Source organism: Nuphar pumila, chromosome 3 (genome assembly GCF_984573655.1).
Source record: "Nuphar pumila chromosome 3, dmNupPumi1.hap1.1, whole genome shotgun sequence".
Classification (NCBI taxonomy): Eukaryota; Viridiplantae; Streptophyta; class Magnoliopsida; order Nymphaeales; family Nymphaeaceae; genus Nuphar; species Nuphar pumila.
The window spans coordinates 114,205,835-114,225,649 of record NC_143251.1 but is presented as its reverse complement, the minus strand read 5'-3'; the positions used below and the strand labels follow the sequence as shown (position 1 = coordinate 114,225,649).

The window sequence follows — 19,815 nt, the reverse complement described above, 5'->3', positions numbered from 1 at the left end:
CTTCAAAGTTCAATGTAATTGCTAAAAGAAACGAGTCCGGATCGGGTGCAATATGATTGCACAAATATTTGTGCATTAAGTACCTGATTGCCCCCCATCAGGCCTTGGTCCCCACAACTGACAGGCCCTGTCCCCAAGATGGAGGGTGATCAGGTGCTTAATGCACAAATATTTGTGCAATCATATTTCACCTGATCTTTTCACAAAAGAAACCCCTGGAACTGCATGTTGCATTATCGTTCATTACTCTATATATGAATGCGTATCAGAACTTGAGGCGAATATATATGGCCATACATGTTTTGATTGACGGTAAGATTAAAGCCAAGGCAAAAAGAAAAAAAAATCAAAAGCAACTACACACTCTCTCTAATCAACATTGTGGAATCCAGGTAGAAGAGAAGTTACAAAGCCAACAATAATCATTTGGATCTCCTTTATAATGCCCCACCAGTTAACACCATTAGCTCCATCAGCATTTGGCCGGTTCTCATTATCAGCTCCTGCATTTCCCTCTGCAGAAAAATCCATGAAGTATGACAGACTAAAAATTAGAAGGCCTATACAAATAAAAATAAAGGCAACCATTAGACAAAAGATCATCCAAAACCAAGTCTCTAAAACTTGGAAGTGTCTGCTGCTCATTTCTGTATAGAAAATTAATAACTTCTCAAGTACAACAAGTCCTATGATGAATAAGTTTGGTGCCATTGGCTTTGCAGTGGGTGATGATGATCATTCAGATACATGCTTTTAACATGACGCAGTTCAGCTTATAGATTTATAAGCTCACGCCAACTCAATCACTGAAAACAATAATGACAATAAAAGGTGCCAGAGAAAAAAAAGAAATAGAAGATAATGAAGAAGGTGATCAGATATCGCGATAAATCCCACTGAGGAGATGAGTTTAGACATTAGAGCAGCAATTACATTTAAGCCTGAACTTTAAAAGATAACCACCAAAAGGGATATGTAGAAAATCGTTCTCAATAATGGAATCACGTTATAATAAAGATTTTCATGAATATGACCTTCTTCCATGGCCACAAATATTGTTCTTGGCAATTTCCTGGGACTTTCTTTCAAAAAGTGACCGTTTTTTGGGAAAATCTTGAATGCTTATAAGAAATTAAAAAATGTATAGAAAAATTTAAATGGATAACAAATAGTAGGTTTTTAACAGGATATTTTTTATAAAAAATAGAGAAACAGTCAGAATTTTTTTGTAAAAATATCACGATATTATCATGAGAATTATCTTATAGCTGATATCTTGAAAATATAGCAATATATATCCTTTAATATCTGCTGACCTCCTTTTCTCGTTTATCACAATATTTACCAAATGTCAGTGATATTTGTGGCTATGATTTCTTGACTTCACATTCAGCTCCCACTAGTTCCACTCAAATTTGGGAACAATTTTAAGCTTCAGGAACTTTTTGCAAGATGGACTCTAGCAACATGCATGGGAGAAAACAACCTGCTTCCAGAAATGAGAATAGAAAGGGTAAAAAACAACAATTGGGTTGTTTCTTGGTGAAGACGTTCATTATTTGCCGAAAACGGACCCTGAATGTAATGTCTCCTGGAAGAACAAAGGATTTGTAAAAACCACAACAGGTTCTGCCTCTTAAATCCAAGAATGTACAGTACATGATCCGAAATCATACCAAAACAACAGATAAATAGTAGTACATCAATAAACTGTCAGCCGTATACTGTTCTAAACTCTTTAAGAAACAAAGGAAAAATGTAAAATTAGCAGAAATGTCTAGCAAACTAGCTGACTGCAAACAAGACATTCCTTTATTTTTTTTTATTCAACAATAATTTCTAAGGTATGTTCGTGGATAATGTCATCCAACTAAGGGGAATCCTTACTGTCAAAAAAATCATCTTTCAAGTTCTTTATTTCTCAATGTGCATAGAGTCAAAACACAAATAACATACAAAGATATCCAACTGTATGTGTTTAGTATATTCTAATAGACCCATTTATGTGGCACACTTCAAAACATACCATCTTTGTTGCGCCAAACAGCAGTTTGATGCCTAAGGATGTGATTGGTAGAACTGATTAGGGCCCAACATTATGCAAACACACACGCAGACGTGCGCTTAATATATATATATATATATATATATATATATATATATATATATATATATATATATATATATATATATATATATATGGAGAGAGAGAGGCAAAGAAAAACATCCTTTTCACAAAATTGTATTTGAATGGGAATTAGAGAACAAAGGGAAGTTCTTAAGTTTTCAAAGAGATCATTTTACAAGTATGTTGGTACCTGGGGCAGGACCTTGTTCATCCCCTGGCCTAACAGCAGGTGGTTGTTGTGGTGCTATGGCCTGCTGCACCCATTGTGAAAGCCATCGTATAACTGGAGTGAGAGCCCCGGTTTGATACCTGAAAATAATGAAGTCAAAGAAAAGCAAAGAGAAGTGAATTTCCTTAGTACAATACAGCTTTACGAACACAAGTTCATCATCATCGAAAATATCCAATACCCATACCATCACATGCATCATAACCATGAGAAGGCAACCTCCAAGAAAAGTACATTCATGCTACTTACAGATAAATAATAGAAGCAAACATCAGAAGAAAGAAGAGCCTTTCTTTTGATCCATCTTGGCTGAATACAAAAACTACAGCAGCCAACTTTATTATAAGCAACAGGTCAAGCTGAAACCCAATCTGAAATCTTCTAACCACAATTTGTCGTTGTGGTGCATGTTGCTGTGGAACTTCTTGCCTCTGTTCCTCATTATTGCTCCCATCAGCAGGATTTGCTCTCCTGGAAAACTAACTGAATCAGTCATTGAACTGATACAATCATTACAGACAACCCCAAAACAACCCTTCCCTCCCCTCCTCTTGTTTATGCAGATAGATGTGAATGAATGCACTCACATGCATGTGTACATATCAAGGTTTTTAAAGGTGTGAGGCATAATAAGGTGCTTTTCAAAAATATGAATGAGGCATAAGCCTCAATAATTTTCTAGAGGTGAATATAAAAAATATACAACTACTAAAAGTGAAGTACTTCATTTACTAAATACATAGTAATCATTGCAAATAACCAAAGAATAACAAATCTAAGTTGCAAATTATGATGAAATGAAATGGACCACAGGATTACAGGACTACAGTTGGATCCGTGAATTCCCTTGGTAGGGATTTCATGCACAATGAGGTTGAACTTGTACACTTAAAGCTGGATCAATGTCATGTAAAACCTATGTCAAATGGATATGACTGCGGCTACAAGGATACAGCCATGTTTATGAAGTTTTCAATATTACCAGTATAAAAGGATATGAAACGGGAGTAAAAATTGAATATGCATGTGACATAGTGTAAAAAACAGTCATCATGTATCATATATTGGTTCATGACAAGCAACATACTTCCTAAGGTTAGGCTTGGATCCACAACACAAACATGGTAAGGAACTTACGATTCCCCTGACTTATTGCACACAACTACTGATTTAGTTCATAAATTTCATTTTGATTTCTGTTATAGATAGATTTGTCATGGAGCTACTGCTATAAGCATTTCCATTCTCATAAAAGTATTGATTATAACTACTATTGGTAAGTAGTTATAGTCAAACCCTTTTGACTTTTGAGAGAAGCGTGGGCATCTCATAAAGGCTAATGCCTCTTGAGGAAAGAAACAAAACTTTTCACCAAAGAGGGCTAAGCCTTTAGGGCATAAATGGAGAGGAGGCATTAGGACTTATGCCCCTTTAAGGCCTCCAAAAATGTCCTCTAAAACCATGGTATGTATAGTACTTTCATAATACTGTACTTGGCATCAAAACCATGAATTATGCAAAGAAATGTGCAAACATGGATGAAAATCACTAAAGTAGTGTCCTCAAAGTAATCATTGTATATATCAAGGTTGTCTGTATAGTGTGGTATCGTACGATACGATATGATACGTATTGTTACTTTTGGGGTTTATGATACAATACACACTCGTATCGTGATACAAGTGTGTATCGTATCTGTATCAGGTGTATTGTACAATACACCCCTGTATCGTGTTGTATCGTACGATACACCTTCAGTGCACTTTAAAAATGCTAAAAATTATATTTTTTTCATTTTGGGTACCTTTTGAGGGCCAACTTCTCCATTTGTCTAGAGGCCATTAGAGGTGCAATTTCACTGTTTTTCACCCAAAGCAGTGGGTTAAGATAAAAAATGCATTTCACTATTTTTCACTCAAGAAAATGGATTAAGATAAAAAAAACTTTATTATGAGTAAAATTCTAAAGCTACTCTCCAAAAAAAAAATTGCCGCTGATTTATATCAAGGTAGAAATTAGGCTCCACATTCCTCCAACAAAGATGACATCAGATGATCCGGCATAGCAATGGGACACTCAAGTAATGCGTGAAAACCGATTGAAAATCGAGTGCAACTACTGTCATAATATTTTTGTTTATGTAATATGAAAGTATGAAACTCCGCCTGTGTATAACTGTTTAGTTATACACCGCCGGTCCCAAGCCCGGATAAAGGAGGAGGGTTGCGGTAGGCCTGTGACAGCCAGCATAAAAACTTTGTCATACCCTATGAAAATGAACCAATATGAGAATTTCGTTGGGGGCGTTCCCTACTGAGCGACACGCTGTACTCTCTAGGCCCGGAGGCAGTGATAAATAGGCAAGGGTTGCTAGGTCGTCGCCTAGAAGCGACACGTCACACTGGCGCCCGGGTGTGGTGTCAAATAGGCAAGGGTTCCCTCACTTTGTTGGACGGGTGGGGGTAAAGAAGTTAGTCAAAGACCATAAAATTAGGTTAGCCACTTGGAACATAGGGTCTTTAACTGGTAAGTTGGTAGAGTTAGTAGATGTTATGTGTAGGAGAAAGATTGATATTTTATGTCTTCAAGAGACCAAATGGGTAGGTGAGAAAGCAAAAGTGATAGAACCTTGGGGATATAAGATTTGATATACAGGAATAAATAGGAATAGGAATGGAGTAGGGATTGTTATGAGTCGTCAGTTTATAGATAATGTAGTTGAGGTCCGTAGGAAGGGTGATAGAATTTTACTTATTAAATTAGTATTAGGTACGAATATTGTTAATATTATTAGTGTTTATGCACCTCAAGTAGGTTTAGATGATTCCATTAAGCATCAATTTTGGGAAGATTTAGATGGAGTAGTACAAGGGATATCTTATGGAGAAAAGCTTTTCATCGGCGGTGACCTTAATGGACATGTAGGCATTAGTAGGGATGGATTTGAGAGTATCCATGGAGGCTATGGTATAGGAGAAAGAAATGAAAGTGGAGAAAGGATTTTAGATTTTTGTTTGTCCTATGATATGATCTTAGCAAACACTTGGTTTAGGAAGAGAGAGTCTCACCTAGTAACATTTAAAAGTGAGGTTAATACGAGTGAGATAGATTTTTTCCTACTTAGAAAGAGAGATAGGGGTTGTTGCATCGATTGTAAGGTTATACCAGGAGAAAGTGTAGCTACACAACATAGAGTCTTAATTTTAGATCTTACAATTAGACAATGCCGCAAAAGGGATAGACATAAGATAGATCCTAGAATTAAGTGGTGGGCACTGAAAGGAGCTAAACAAGGAATGTTTGTAGAGCAGGTAGTTAAGGAAGCTGATTGGTGTCTCGAGGAGGATTCAGAATCAATGTGGAATAAGATAGCGGGTGGCATGAGAAAAGTGGCTAAGGAGGTATTGGGTGAGTCTAAAGGCGGTGCACCACTAGGTAAGGATACATCGTGGTGGAACGAGGATGTCAAATTAGCTATTAAGGTTAAAAGAGAGTGTTATAGAAATCTAAGTAAGAGTCGTGATAATGAGAATTTGGAGAAGTATATGATAGCAAAGAAGGAAACTAAAAAAGTTGTTCGAAACGCGAGGGCTAAGGTATATAAGGAGGTTTATGACAAGTTGGATACCAAAGAAGGCGAGAAGGATATTTATAGGCTTGCAAAGATGAGAGATAGGAAATCGAAGGATTTGGGTATGGTTAGATGTATCAAAGATGAAACGCAAAGGGTTTTAGTCAAAGATGAGGAGATTAAGGAGAGATGAAAAGATTATTTTGATAAGCTATTTAATGATAGTCATGCTCAAGATCTTGGAGACTTCTCCATTCCTTTTCATGAGATAAATCGTGACTTCATGCGCAAGATTCAAAAGAAAGAAATTGCAGAGGATTTGAAGAAAATGAAATCAAGAAGGGCAGTTGGCCCAGATGGTATACCTATCGAGGCTTGGAAATGATTGGGAGAGAAAGGTTTAGAATGGTTGACAAATCTTTTTAACTTGATTTGACGAACAAATAAGATGCCTAATGAGTGGAGGAAGAGTACTTTGGTGCCTTTATATAAGAATAAGGGTGATATACAAGATTGCACAAACTACCGTGGTATAAAACTCATGAGTCATACTATGAAACTTTGGGAGAGGGTGATTGAGTCTAGGTTGAGGAAGGTTGTCACGATATCGGAGAATCAATTTGGTTTTATGCCTGGAAGATCAACTATGGAAGCTATACATCTTCTTACACAACTTATTGAAAGATATAGAGAGAGGAACAAAGATTTGCATATGGTTTTTATTGATTTAGAGAAGGCATACGATAGAGTACCTAGGGACGTTCTCTGGTGGACAATGATGAAGAAAGGTGTTTCTCTCAAGTACATTAGTATAATTAAAGATATGTATGAAGGAGTAGTAACCAATGTCCGCACTTGTGGAGGGGTGACAACCAATTTTCCGATAACGGTTGGGTTACATCAAGGATCTGCTTTAAGCCTTTTCCTATTTGCGATAGTGATGGATGAGCTTACGAGATCAATTCAAGAAAATGTACCGTGGTGTATGTTGTTTGCTGATGATATTGTTTTGATTGATGAGTCTAGAGCTGGGGTTAATGCTAAGTTAGAATTATGGAGACAGACATTGGAAGCTAGAGGTTTTAAGTTGAGTAAGAGTAAGACTGAATATATGGAATGTCGGTTTAGTAAGCAACGAAGTAGTGATGGGAGTGTAGTGAAGCTTGGTGAGCAAGAAATACCGGTGAAGGATTATTTCAAATATTTGGGATCCATTATTCAAAAGTATGGAGAAATTGATGGAGATGTAAATCATAGGATAAAGGTTGGGTGGATGAAATGGAAAAGTGCAACTGGAGTGCTGTGCGATCGTAGAATGCCATTGCGGTTGAAGGGAAAGTTTTATAGGACGACTATTAGACCTGCTTTACTATATGGTACGGAATGTTGGGCTGCCAAGAGACATCATATTCAAAAAATGAGTGTAGCTGAGATGCGGATGCTTAGATGGATGTGTGGAAATACAATAAAAGATAAGATTCAGAACAAGGAGATACGTAAGAAGGTAGGTGTTGCACCCATTGAGAATAAGATGCGAGAGAATCGTTTACGGTGGTTTGGACATATTCGGCGAAGGCCTAATGATGCTCCAGTTAGAAGGTTGGAGAAATGGGAAAATATATTAGTTAAAAGAGGTCGGGGTAGGCCTAGGAAGACTTGGATGGAGATGATAGGAAAGGATATGAATGCTTTGAACCTCACCGAGGACATGGCATTGGATAGAAATGATTGGAGGAAAAGGATTCATGTGGAAGACCCAAAATGAATTTCTTTTTTGGTTCATATCGCTGACCCCAATTGTTTTGGGATGAAGGCGTAGTTGTTGTTGTTGTTGTAATATGAAAGTATGAGTCTTGTGGCATGTTCATAATCGCAAGATATTTAATATTATGCATTGTTCTTGTGAGATAGTTGATATTTGATGATGTCTTATGCAACTCATAGAGAAAAATGTTTCATATGTGATTTTATGGTTGTATTTTGTGCAATTCATCATTATTTGATGTGATATGATTTTTTTAAAATTTTTACTATTTTTTTTTATTTTAATTTTTTTTTATTAAAAATTTATGATATGTTTAAAATACGATACAATATGGTGTTACTATTGGCCCGATCGATATGGGTAATGATATGCTACTTACAACCTTGGTATATATATATATATTCTTTTCTTATGATGAAGAAACACATTGACATCTACCATGGGCCGTAAACCAGAGTTACCGGAAGCGCCTAGGTAAAAGGGGAAGTGCGCTTCCCCGAAGCGTGCGGGGAAGCGCCACTTTTAAATGGGAAGCACGCTTCCCTAAATTTTTCATTTTTTTGTATTTTTTATTTTTTATTTTTTTTTTTCGCTTCCTAGGTCGCTTCTGAGACGATTCCCGACTTGCTCCTAAGTGGTCCCACGCTTCCCGCTTCCTAAAATTTTGAAAGTGCTTCGCTTCTCGCTCCCGCTTCCCGTATCGCTTCCCGCTCCCGCTTCCTCAACTGGCAACCATACTGTAAACCCTACGAGTGAAATAGGCCCCACAACAAGTCATGGGCATGCCCTCTAAGGTTCGAACTCGAGACATCACCAGAGGCTTCTAACTCTCAAACCTCTCCCATAGCTAGGAGTATAATGAATACTAAGGATTCAAATATAGAATTCCTATTATGGGCAAGAGCACAAGAACAACCCACAAAGGGGCACTCACAAGGCCAACTCAAGAGAACACACTTAAAAAATATAGGCTTTATTCACCAAATATGCATCAGTAAAATGCATAACATATAATTGTTAAATGTAAACATATTCATTTATGTATATATTTATAGTTTAGGGGTATTTTGGTCTTTTCACATGTATGACAAAAATAAGTGTATTTGTATTTATATATTTTATTTTATTTTATTTTATTTCTTTTATTGTAATAATTCCCAGCCATCATGGGCTTTTTGGGAATATCTAGAGAGTGACTCTAAGAGCCTCCCTCTCACTTTATATGGGTTTTCTAAAGAGTGTTCTCTACTAATATTTGATATTTTTTATGAGTGTTTCGGCCCATAAGTGGCTTATCCTTGTATGTTCTTGTGTTGACCCATAAAAGGTCACATTCTCAAAGTGTTCTCTTGTCCATAAGTGGCTCACTAAAGCATACACATCGGTTCATGACATGATATGCCTTGCCTTGGGAAGCATGCCTACCAACTTTGATTGGTCTTCACATGAATGCATAGAGACATTGATGCTTCAAAAAGAGTTGAAAGTTGTTCCAAGTATTTATTCTTCTTCCTCTCTCTTCTCTCTTTATGTTCTTTGGTTTCATGGCCGACAAAGAAGTGGTGACAATAGTTCCAATCAAATTTGATGAAAATAACTATAATTTATGGGCTATCGCCATTAGAAGAAATTGTTGTTAGAAAAGGATTGTGCCGAGTATGTTGATGGTTCCGCAATTGAACAACAACTCACTCTCACAAAATCTATTAAAGAAAATGATGAAACGATTAAGGAATAAGTTCTCAAAGGAGAAGAAAATGAAAAAGCTCTTGTGGGTTACAAGAAAACCTTGAAAGAGTGACAAATTGCTCATGCTAAGGTACTTTTCCTATCCGTGGGAAGCATGAATAAAGATACATGTGAGACTATTTTGGAATTTGAAAGAGCCAATGAAGCATGACTCTTTATTAAACAAACATATACTCAATGTGATATTGCATTTAGATGGGAGCTTCAAGATAAAATTCACAATTGTAAACTAGAGGACATGAGTGTTAGAGAATATTTTGGCTCTCTAAAGAAGTTCTGGGATCAAGTGGCTAAGTTAGAGCCCATTTGGGAAACTCCCAATGATGCTCAACTTAGAAAAAACAAACAAATAAATAACGAACAATTTTTTTAATTCATGAGGGGTTTGAGGCCCGAGTTTGAACAAATGAGAAGCAATATTATTCATAGAAGACAAGATGAGCTTCTTCTTATCTAAGAGGTTTTAGCTCAAGTTTGCATAGAAGAGACTAGACTAAGGTCTCAAAATGAACCAAGAGAAAGTAATGACAATCTATTGGCCATTTCAAAACTGGGAGCCAACACTCATACATACAAACCCCACACTTTTATAATAATAACAACTATGGGAAGAATCGTGTATCCGAAGGAAAAGGGGATGGAAAGAAAAGATGAGGTATTTTTTGCCATAATTGTGGAGAATCAGGATATATTAAGCTATTTTGTCCGAAATTCAAGAACAAAGATGAAAAAAAGGTTTCTTCGATTGGTCTTTACAAGTTGACCAAGACTCTTCAAGAAAATCAATTTCGAACATGTCTATTTCTCAACTCGTGGAGACATTGCAACTTCTTCTCAAAGGACAATCCTTGACCGGTGTCATCTCTACCTCTTCTCCTCTAGGTATGGCTCCTTAGCTTTTAGACTTGGGTGCTTTATTTCATATGAGGTATGATGAATCTATACTTTCCAAATATAGTAACTCCACTAGTAAAAAAAATGTTTTTAGTGCTAATGAAACATCTCTTGATATTAGTGGAATTGGAAATTTTGAAAAATGTCGTAGTTTTAGTATTCTACAAATAAGTTGTTCCAAAACTAAATTTAAATTTGCTTTATGTTTCTCAAATCACATCAAGGATGTAGAGTCTCATTCACTTATAACTAATGCTTAATACAAGATTTGCAGTTTGGGAAGCAGATTGGGGAAGGGCATAGAGAAGGAGACTTGTATTATATGGATCAGTTGAAAATCCTTATCAAGATTTTTTGCCTTAATGTTCAAAAATTGGATAAATTTTTATGGCATCAAAGACTAAGACATCCTAGTATATATAAATTATTAAATGTTCCTCGTCTGAGGACTTTTTGTAATGAACAAATCTCATGTATATTGATTACTCTTGCTATACTTAGATATATTTTATCAAACATAAATATAAAGTATTTGAGAATTTTAAAAATGTTCATAAGTCAGTGATAAATCTTTTAAAGACCATTATATCTATTTTTCATTCTGATTCAGGGGAAAATACATGTCTAATGACTTTCAGCAATATCTAAGAGAAAATGGAATACTTCATCAAAGGTCATGTGCTAATACACTACATCAAAATGGTTTAGCCAAAAGAAAGCATTGGCACATAATAGAGACCACTAGAACTCTTCTAATATCTAAAAGTGTTCCCAAATATTTTTGGGTAGAAGCAACTCTTACTGCAGTATACCTTATAACTAGGTTGCCCTAAAAAATTAACGCGTATAAGTTGCTTTTGCATTAGTGGCATGCATAAATATTAGACTTAGGTTTTCTGACAATTTTAGGAACACTTGCTGGAGAAAATACATGATTACTTAGAAAATAAAAAAACACAACCTCCAGCAAGTTAGGGTTTTATTTGAGACAATGTTTGATCTTATTGTGTACTCCTTATTTTTATCTTCCTCCTCTCTTAAGAAAAGAACCATTTTTTTATTGCGAATTTTTCAAAAATCTCTTGTCATATCATTTGGATCATCGGTTTCCCCAACTAGTACCCTTAAGTTGTTAGCTAGGTATATCGGTGGCGGTGCCATTAGAGTCAGATTCTCCACACTAGTACCTTTAAGTTGTTAACTTGGGTATATCGGTGCGGACCCGGAAGGGAGCCCTAAAACCCTAGAACCCGAAGAAACCTCGCAAATATAACTTTCAAAGAGAACTAGGGTACCCATTGTTTTTAAAAACTCTCGTTACTTGTTTGGGCTTGTGTGAATCACTGTTTGGGGTATAATGCATACCTGATTTAAAACCTGAAATCTCCAAATTCAATCCATCCTAAAGGAACCACCTCTGGAGAATCCCATATATGAGATGTCACCCCATATGATGCAAAACATCATATTCGATGAGGATCCTGAAGAAATGATCCACACGAACATTCCTTATGAGTCTATGGACGACGGAAAAAGGGGAAAGGCCTCGATGTTTCCTGAGTCCAACTCACATCGGTACTCTCATCGATCTCGTAAAGTCCCTCATGTGAGGGACAAGACGGGTAGTTCTAGCACGGATGAGTCTACCAAAAGACGAATCCCCAAGTCCTAGCATTTCAAAGCTTGGTCTGAAGAACGACACTCCCATCAGTCTCGTAAAGTCCCTCGTACAAGTTACGAGACGAATAGTTCTAGCACAGGTGAGCCCATCAGGAGACGAACCTTTAAGATCTTGCATTTCAAAGCCTGGTCCAAGAAAGAGGATGTGCTAGCACAGGTCAGACAGAACATGAAAAGGATGGAGGAGAAAATGAGAGAGATCCAAGAACAGTTGGGACAGGAACATGCAAGAGCTGAAAGAAGAGTCTGAAGAGCCCACGAGTCAGAATTTGAGAGGGCACGGTCCAACAGAGAGATAAGAAAGACCGAACGGACTCCGGAGCTGCAAGAGGACAGAAAGTACAGTCAGTGGGGAGGGTCCCGAGAGTCCACAAATCCAAGCCAACCCATCTAGTCCAAACCATGTCGTCTGAGTCAGACAGAAAGATCAAATCATTGAAAGACATGGTTCACAGCCTAACATCGAGCATGAGATACATGGACATGGATCAAAGAGAATATTCCATAGATGACTTCCTGTAGGAGGGATACGATGTTGACGATAATAAAACCCCTCCAAAATTCCTAAAGTTCAGTGGAAAGAGAGACCAAGGACTCACTTTTCCTTATTCATGGGAAGCATTGCCAAATATCAAAACAATGATAGGAGGTTAATCAATTTGTTCCCCAAGAGTCTGAAATGAGAGGCATTGTAATGTTTTGCCACCCTGAACTTCCAGAATATAAGAGAATTCAAGTAGATCATAAATTTATTCATGAAATGGTTTATATTTAATGTCGAGGCACTTCCTACCATCAGCCAGTTGTATGACTTGAAGAAGAGGAGAGATGAAAATGCTCATGAGTTAATAAACCGATGGTGGTTCATGGCCAGCAGAATGAAGTAGCCGATCTCCGACTCTCATGCCTTGGTCATAATTATGGACAACTTCTCCCAGCCTCTAGCTTAGGTTGAAACCTATGTCGAACTCATCAAGAAGGCTACAACCTTCGAGGTATGCATCAAGAGAGGAGTATATGATGGGCTCCTGAAAAGCAGCAAAGAGAACATATATAGGAAGTCGAACCCATCTAAAAGTCAGGTTAACACATTGCAGACCATGAGGCAAAAGGTCAAGAAAAATGATAGTCAAAGACAAAATGTAGATAACCAGAGGGCTTCCCCAAAGTAGCAAAATGAGAATGAATAAGGGGACAATCCCAAGTGGACCAGAGACCGAACATTCACCAAGTTTGAGCAGCATTTGTCACAGGTCCTGGATCTACAATTACAGGATGGCCTAATCAAGTCACCTGAGGTGTCAGATCCACCACAAATAAAGGGCAAGGACCCAACCAAATACTATAAATACCATAGAGTTGTGAGCCACGACACTGAAGACTGCTTTATCCTCAGGCACATCATCCAAGACCATATAGACAGTGGGGAGTTGTTGGTGAATGAAGAACAACCAGAGTTAGCAACAACAACTGTATCACAGAAAAAATGGTTCATGCATGTGAAACGAGTGAAAACTGGTTCTTGGGAAAAGGTATGAAGCAAGGGCCATATGACAATGCGGTAATCTGTGCTCCACGAGTTCTCACCTACAACAATTGTTCCTGCCCAATGCCTCCAGTATCCCAGATTTGTTATCAATGAGGGCGAAAGGTTCAAGGAAGAGGAATTCTATGGGCAAACTAGGAAGCCAATCAAATAAACGTGATTGATCTGGCCTCACCAGACAACAATCATACCAAGGTTACTCCCCCAGCATCCCAGCACCGAAAGTCCATCATAGAAAAGGACGACCTCCCTGTATAGTCTCCATTGGCCAAACTCAAAGGGACATGGCAATCGTTCGGTCAAAAAAAGAAATGACCCCGTCAACAAGCTTAGTTGTAAGTGAGGCATTATCCAATTCAAGCCAAGTGTAAATCAAAAACTTCTCCAAAAGGCCTAAGATCATAAGAGAACCTCTCCCAACAGTACACAGAAGGAAAACCCAGAGTCTCAACCACAAAAGGCATGAACAAAAAAGGGGCAAAAAGGAAAAACTCTTCTCGGTCATGAAGAAGTGTTTCACAAAAAGGGCCACCATCATCAGCTCAGTAGGAGGTACGACCATATCAGAGAATACGGGACTGACTCTCCCCCTACAAGGACTCAACCTGGGACAAAAAAAACTATAAGGCAGCCTGGACTCTTCTATCTCTCCTTCAGCAAAAGGAAGACACCCTGCTCAGAACAAGGTTCCCACAGGTCAGGGCAGAACTACCATGGTATGGAGAAGAAAAAATATCATACATGAGTCATCATCCCATGACCCCAAGTAAGCCTTCAAAACTTGGATCCTGTAAAATAGTCTTTTGAAAAACTAGAATAAAAAAATCAAAAAAACCAAAAAATCTCAAACAAATGAATTTTGAAAATCCAAAAAAATCTGAATATTGCAAAAGAAAAAGAGAAAAGCCAAGAAAATTCAAAAGGAACATACTATTATTATTGACAAGACTAAGAAAGCTTTTGTCAAACCCCTTTCCTTGTTTTTTGAGACCTTTCTCAATGATGCCTTTTAGACAAAACCATGTGGGAGTATGTCAAAGAAGTCTGAACCTATCTAAAACCTAGGGATAGGATATCATAAAATCATTCAAAGTCTAAATCTCTTAGGCAAGAAGGAACCTTTAGCAGCCAAGCATACAGATCTCAAACTGGCTAGACCTCGTTCGGCGAGACTCACAACGGTCTCCATATCCCAACTATCCCGGACGCTAGCCCGACCTCGTTAAACGAGACCACAAAACGATCTTCACATCCCAGTTGTCCTCGAACTGATTCGACCTTATTTGGCAGGACTCATAACGGTCTTAACAATCCAGCTCACCTTGACTCCAACATTTATAGGAGGAGGATAGAGTTTCAAGTATGTCCATGCATCCGAGAGTCTACCATATAAGACATCCAAGTCTTAAGAAGAGATAATACAACGATACAATGAGGCTAAGGTATTTTAGTCCAATAATTCCAGCCTATGAGTCTATAAGGATGAATTATAGGGATATGAGATCATTATCAATGCATGAGTGTCAAGCCTATGGAACCCACCTAGATAACCAACTCTCCAGGAAAAGTGTTGGATGTTGAATACATTCAATGCTAATAAGCTTCATAGGTTGGTTTCCTGAGGAGCCTTTTCTTTTATCCCGATGGGAAAAAGCAAAAACAAAAAAGAAGGAAAAAAAAACTAATACTTACCTCTGGATCTATGGCGTGGTGGTAGGCTCCGGTCATACGATTGCCTCAGAGGCAGAGGTTGGAATGGAATAAAACAAAATGAATGAGAACTACGAGAAAGCTAATACTTACCTCTATACCTATGGCAAGGTGGCAGACTTCAGTCATATGGCCTTTGAAGGTAGAGGTTGAACAACTAGGGGGGCATCCTTCCTGGACCGGGAAACCATAAGATCTATAGTCGTCAGGTCTCAGGTCAAAGAATGGCAAAAGTGAGGAATAAAGCCCCTACGAGCTAACAACAAAAACTCTAAGGAATTCACCCAAGGGCAAGAGGTGCACTTGAATGCATTGTCATCAAACTGTAGTACTTCAGAGTTCAAGCTTTAGTGAGGACCATTAGACTTAACATGAATGCCTTGAGACTTAATCTCATATTCCTATAACTATTCACTTAAAAACCAAGGCAGAATTGGAGAAAAAAAATATCAGTGAAGTTGAGTGTCACTATCTTAGACCAACCTAAGAGGAGGAAAGTCTAAAGCGTAGGAATCTCAAGTGCAGAAATCAACTTGTTAGGAAGGTTCTAATTTAGAAAAGGGAGAAAAGAACAAAAATCTCTGACCTTATATAATCAATCATTCATGACTACTATAAATGCATGAGTCCCACTACATATCATAAAAGTTCATTGCATGCATCAAAGAGTTTGGTCTTAGGGATCTTGAGTCTGAGGAATACACAAAAAGATCTGCCCTCTTTTTGGTGCTACCTAACCAAAGTATGCTTGACTCTCTTCACTGGAGCAGAAAGTCTTATGTCTAAATTGATTATCTTAGAAAGGGTATCTCCACTCTAAGGCCTTACTAGGGCAACTTCACCCTATCCATGAATCCACAAGAGGTGTAAGACTCCTGACGTTTGCCCCTACAGATCCTCAAAAAGAAAATAGTTCATAAAAGGCATAAAAAATCAAAACAGGCTTAAAAGGCATGAAAGAGAGCCACATTTCTCTTATGTTATCCCTACCTAAAGCCTGACATTTTCTCTTTATACTACAAATAAAATGTTTTCCTAGCACTGGCACCAACCTCGTTCGGCAAGACCATCAAATGGTCTTGGCAATCCAGTCATCTACAAACCGGCCCGACCTTGCTCGGCGAGACCACAAACAGTTTCAAAAACCTGGTTCAAATTTTGACACAGGTACCGACCTCGCTCGGCAAGACAACCAAAATAGTCTTAGCAATCCAGTTGTCCTCGGACAAATCCGACCTCACTCGATAAGACCTATAACGGTCTCAACAGTCCAACTCCTTCCTTTAGATGCTGGCACCGACCTCGTTTGGCCAAACCAATCACGGTCTTGGCAATCTATTTTTCCTCAAACACTAGCTTGACCTTGCTCGGCAGGATTGAATTCAGTCCTGACAACCTAGTGTTCCAAGCCTTGATGTCTACTTTTTTGTCATAAACCGAATCACATCGATTAATGACAAAGAGGGGCATCTGTAGACACTAAAATTTTATGATGCACAATTGCTAACATCTTTTAAAAACAATTGTTTACAGGTACCCAACAAGAATTAGACGTCTATCACGGGACGGCATAATGAACCGCCGTTCGTCATAGGACGACAGAACGGACCGCCGTCTATTACTGGACAACATAACGTGAATGTCGTCTGTCACAAGATGAAAGAACGTGAATGTCGTCCGTCACAAGATAGCAGAACAATCCGCTATTGGATGACACAGTCCTTTCGTCGTTTGTTGTACTGAACACTTGGATAAGCTTCGAGGCTTATCCCTATCTCATCTCAACCGCCCTGCACGTCTTCCAGGGTGGGAGGACTCTTCTTGGACGAGTTTACGTATCAGAAGACTCTCCTGGATGAGTCATCCATATCTCATGTTAAACTTTATAAATAGGGGCTCACCCCTATACCTTAACATTGGAAAATTATCGAAAAATCTAGAAACAAGACACCCAAGTGCTGGCCCTGCAAAACCAAGCCTACCCCAAGCCCAGACGGTACGTTGTTCGGATGCCATTGAAGAACGATCATATCTACATACTAACGAAAAATAGCTTGAACGATAAAACGGACCCCAGAGTTCGAAAAAGGGTATTTTCCCATATCCTTAATCTGTTTATTCCAATCTTATCTAGTCTTTGAATTAGGTATTTATATACATTTTTATCTTTGACTTGCATATTGCGGCACGATTCGAGCTACGGAGATTGAGAAATCTACCCCGTCTTTACCTTCCCGTCAAGCGAAGCTTGCAACAGCATCCCCTACAATTTCAAAGAGGATTTCGTGAATAGAAGTAAGTCCCATCTTCCCAATTCAAATATTTTTTATAGACAACACTACGTACCATAGTAGAGATAAAAGGACTAAAACTTGAAAACATTCATACCATTTTATTAACACTACACGTCTTAATTGTCTAACTGAGAAAAGAAGCCCATGAGATTGAGAAATCTTGCACTTAATGGACCTATCTACCATACACCACCACATAAAATTAGAATCCTAGTAAGCATCAACCTGAAGAATATGAACCCCTAAAAAACCATCATAAAAGATTGTATACACAATTTCAGAAATATCAAGCCACGAATCATAACAGAAGTATCAAAAGGAACCCTTACCAATTCACAAAGATACAGACAAAGAATGATCTAAGATCAAACACCATGCAGTTTGATGATATAAATTCATCCCAACAAATCCGCACGATCCAGCATAATGTTACTATCAATTAAAAGAAAACTCAAAAGTTCTCTATTACCAAAACATAACAATCCAACCCACTAAAAAGCAATAAGAAAATCTGCAAACAAGAACACCCAGTTTTACAGAACCAAGATCTTGATTCACCAAATACAACCGCCAAAACTAACTCACGTTGGAATGCTGTAGGTAAGAGGTGTAAGCGTCACGAGAAGAGGAACTCCGGCGGCCGGCGGTGTAAATGGTATCGTGGAAACTGCATAAAGGCCGCCACCGTGACTATTCTGATCTAGATTTTGGGGGGGAAAGAACCCCGGCAGAGTCTGAGGGTACATCGTTGGGAACATGGAGAGGTTGGGATTAGGCCATGAGGTTAGAGGGTGGTAAGGGAATCCCGGGAAATATTTATTTGTGGGCACCTGAGAAATAGAAACCATAACTCATTTTACAACCAAAATCAAGAAATAAGAGTCGGGAAGAGCGGATACAAGCCAAACGAGAACTAAAAATAATGTGGTTCGTTGAGAAAATGATGGGAAAAAACGAATGAGATTCAAGCCTAAAACTCTACGAATCAGGAATTACTCACCGAAGAAGGTTTCGGGTCGTCGTTTGAGGATGTGGCCGGTGCAGATGCGGCGTCCGACGGGTAAATTTGAGCTTCCGCCATCACAAAGAAGGGAATTGAGAGAGAGAGAGAGAGAGAGAGAGAGAGAGAAACAACTCTATTTTCGTGAAACAAAATTACATAAGTAGCCAACAAAAATAAAGACATAATAATAATAATATACACATACAACGTAGAAATTGGGTTATAAATGTTAGTGTTTGGCACCGTTGCTGTAAATCTCGTTTTATGGGGGGGATTTTGGGGGTGTAAATGTTTCGATATTTTGGAAAAACTATTTTTTTGAAGAAATCTGGGGAAATATCGGCCTACTGAAAAATATAAAATGTAAAAACATGTAGACAGATAAATAAAAGTGTAAGGAATGTTAGAAATTACAAAAATTGTTTTATATCGTTGTAGCAATAAAAACATAATATTTTCTTATGAAAAAAGCTTAATACTTTCAAAATAAGATAAGAGATATTTTGAAATTATGGCTTTTATGCCATCATGAGTAGGACCAGCCGAGTCACTCCTGTCTTGACTCATGTTCTACTTGTAAAGAACTGGTTCAAACTCGTAAAATAGGCTTGGCAAGCTTAATATAAACAATAAGTACTCGGCTTCGCTTGACTTGTATAAGCACGTTAGGCAGTAAGAAATATTATATATATATATATATATATATATATATATATATATATATATATATATTTGTAATCTTATTTCTTGAAACAATGTATTTTTCTATAAACAAGCCAGCCCAAACTCATTGTTTAACTCGGGTTGATTATGAGCACAAACTCGCAACAAGAATGGGCCAAGCTTCAACTCTTTAAGCTCTTCTCGTTCAGCTTGTTTACCAGCCCCACTTCAACGGCTACTTGATGTAAATTGTGGAAAGGCCGGGGCGCTTGTGTTTTAAGAATGCTGGGATAGATTTCCTATCTTTATTAAAAAGATATGTACAGCCAAAGAAGAATATACACAAAAAATGGTCAGCAAACTTTACAAAACAATGTAAAGATGGACTATGGGTGCGTTTGTTTCACCCATTTTGGTGAGAAATGGGCCATCTCAAGAGGGTGAAACAAGCATGCCAATTTGGTGAGATAGAAGTCAAAGGAAAAGCAATTTTTGCTTTGACCACATGATTAATATGAAAATGGGAACATAGTCCTTATGAAAAAGAGCTTTCTCACTTTCTTTCCCCTTGATCGACCCTCTT

The 19,815-nt window shown here is 38.0% G+C and overlaps 1 protein-coding gene across 1 annotated transcript; it reads right to left on the bottom strand.

The window, feature by feature from the left end:
- Positions 1-228: 228 nt before the first annotated feature.
- On the bottom strand, positions 229-18,717 carry LOC149843359 (uncharacterized). Its single transcript, XM_090001796.1, has 5 exons — positions 18,567-18,717; positions 18,152-18,396; positions 2,607-2,828; positions 2,319-2,437; positions 229-515 (listed from the first exon to the last, which is right to left on the bottom strand). The coding sequence occupies exons 1-5, from the start codon at positions 18,645-18,647 to the stop codon at positions 370-372; spliced, it is 813 nt and encodes a 270-aa protein (XP_089857922.1). The 5' UTR covers positions 18,648-18,717; the 3' UTR covers positions 229-369.
- Between the last annotated feature and the right edge of the window lie 1,098 nt (positions 18,718-19,815).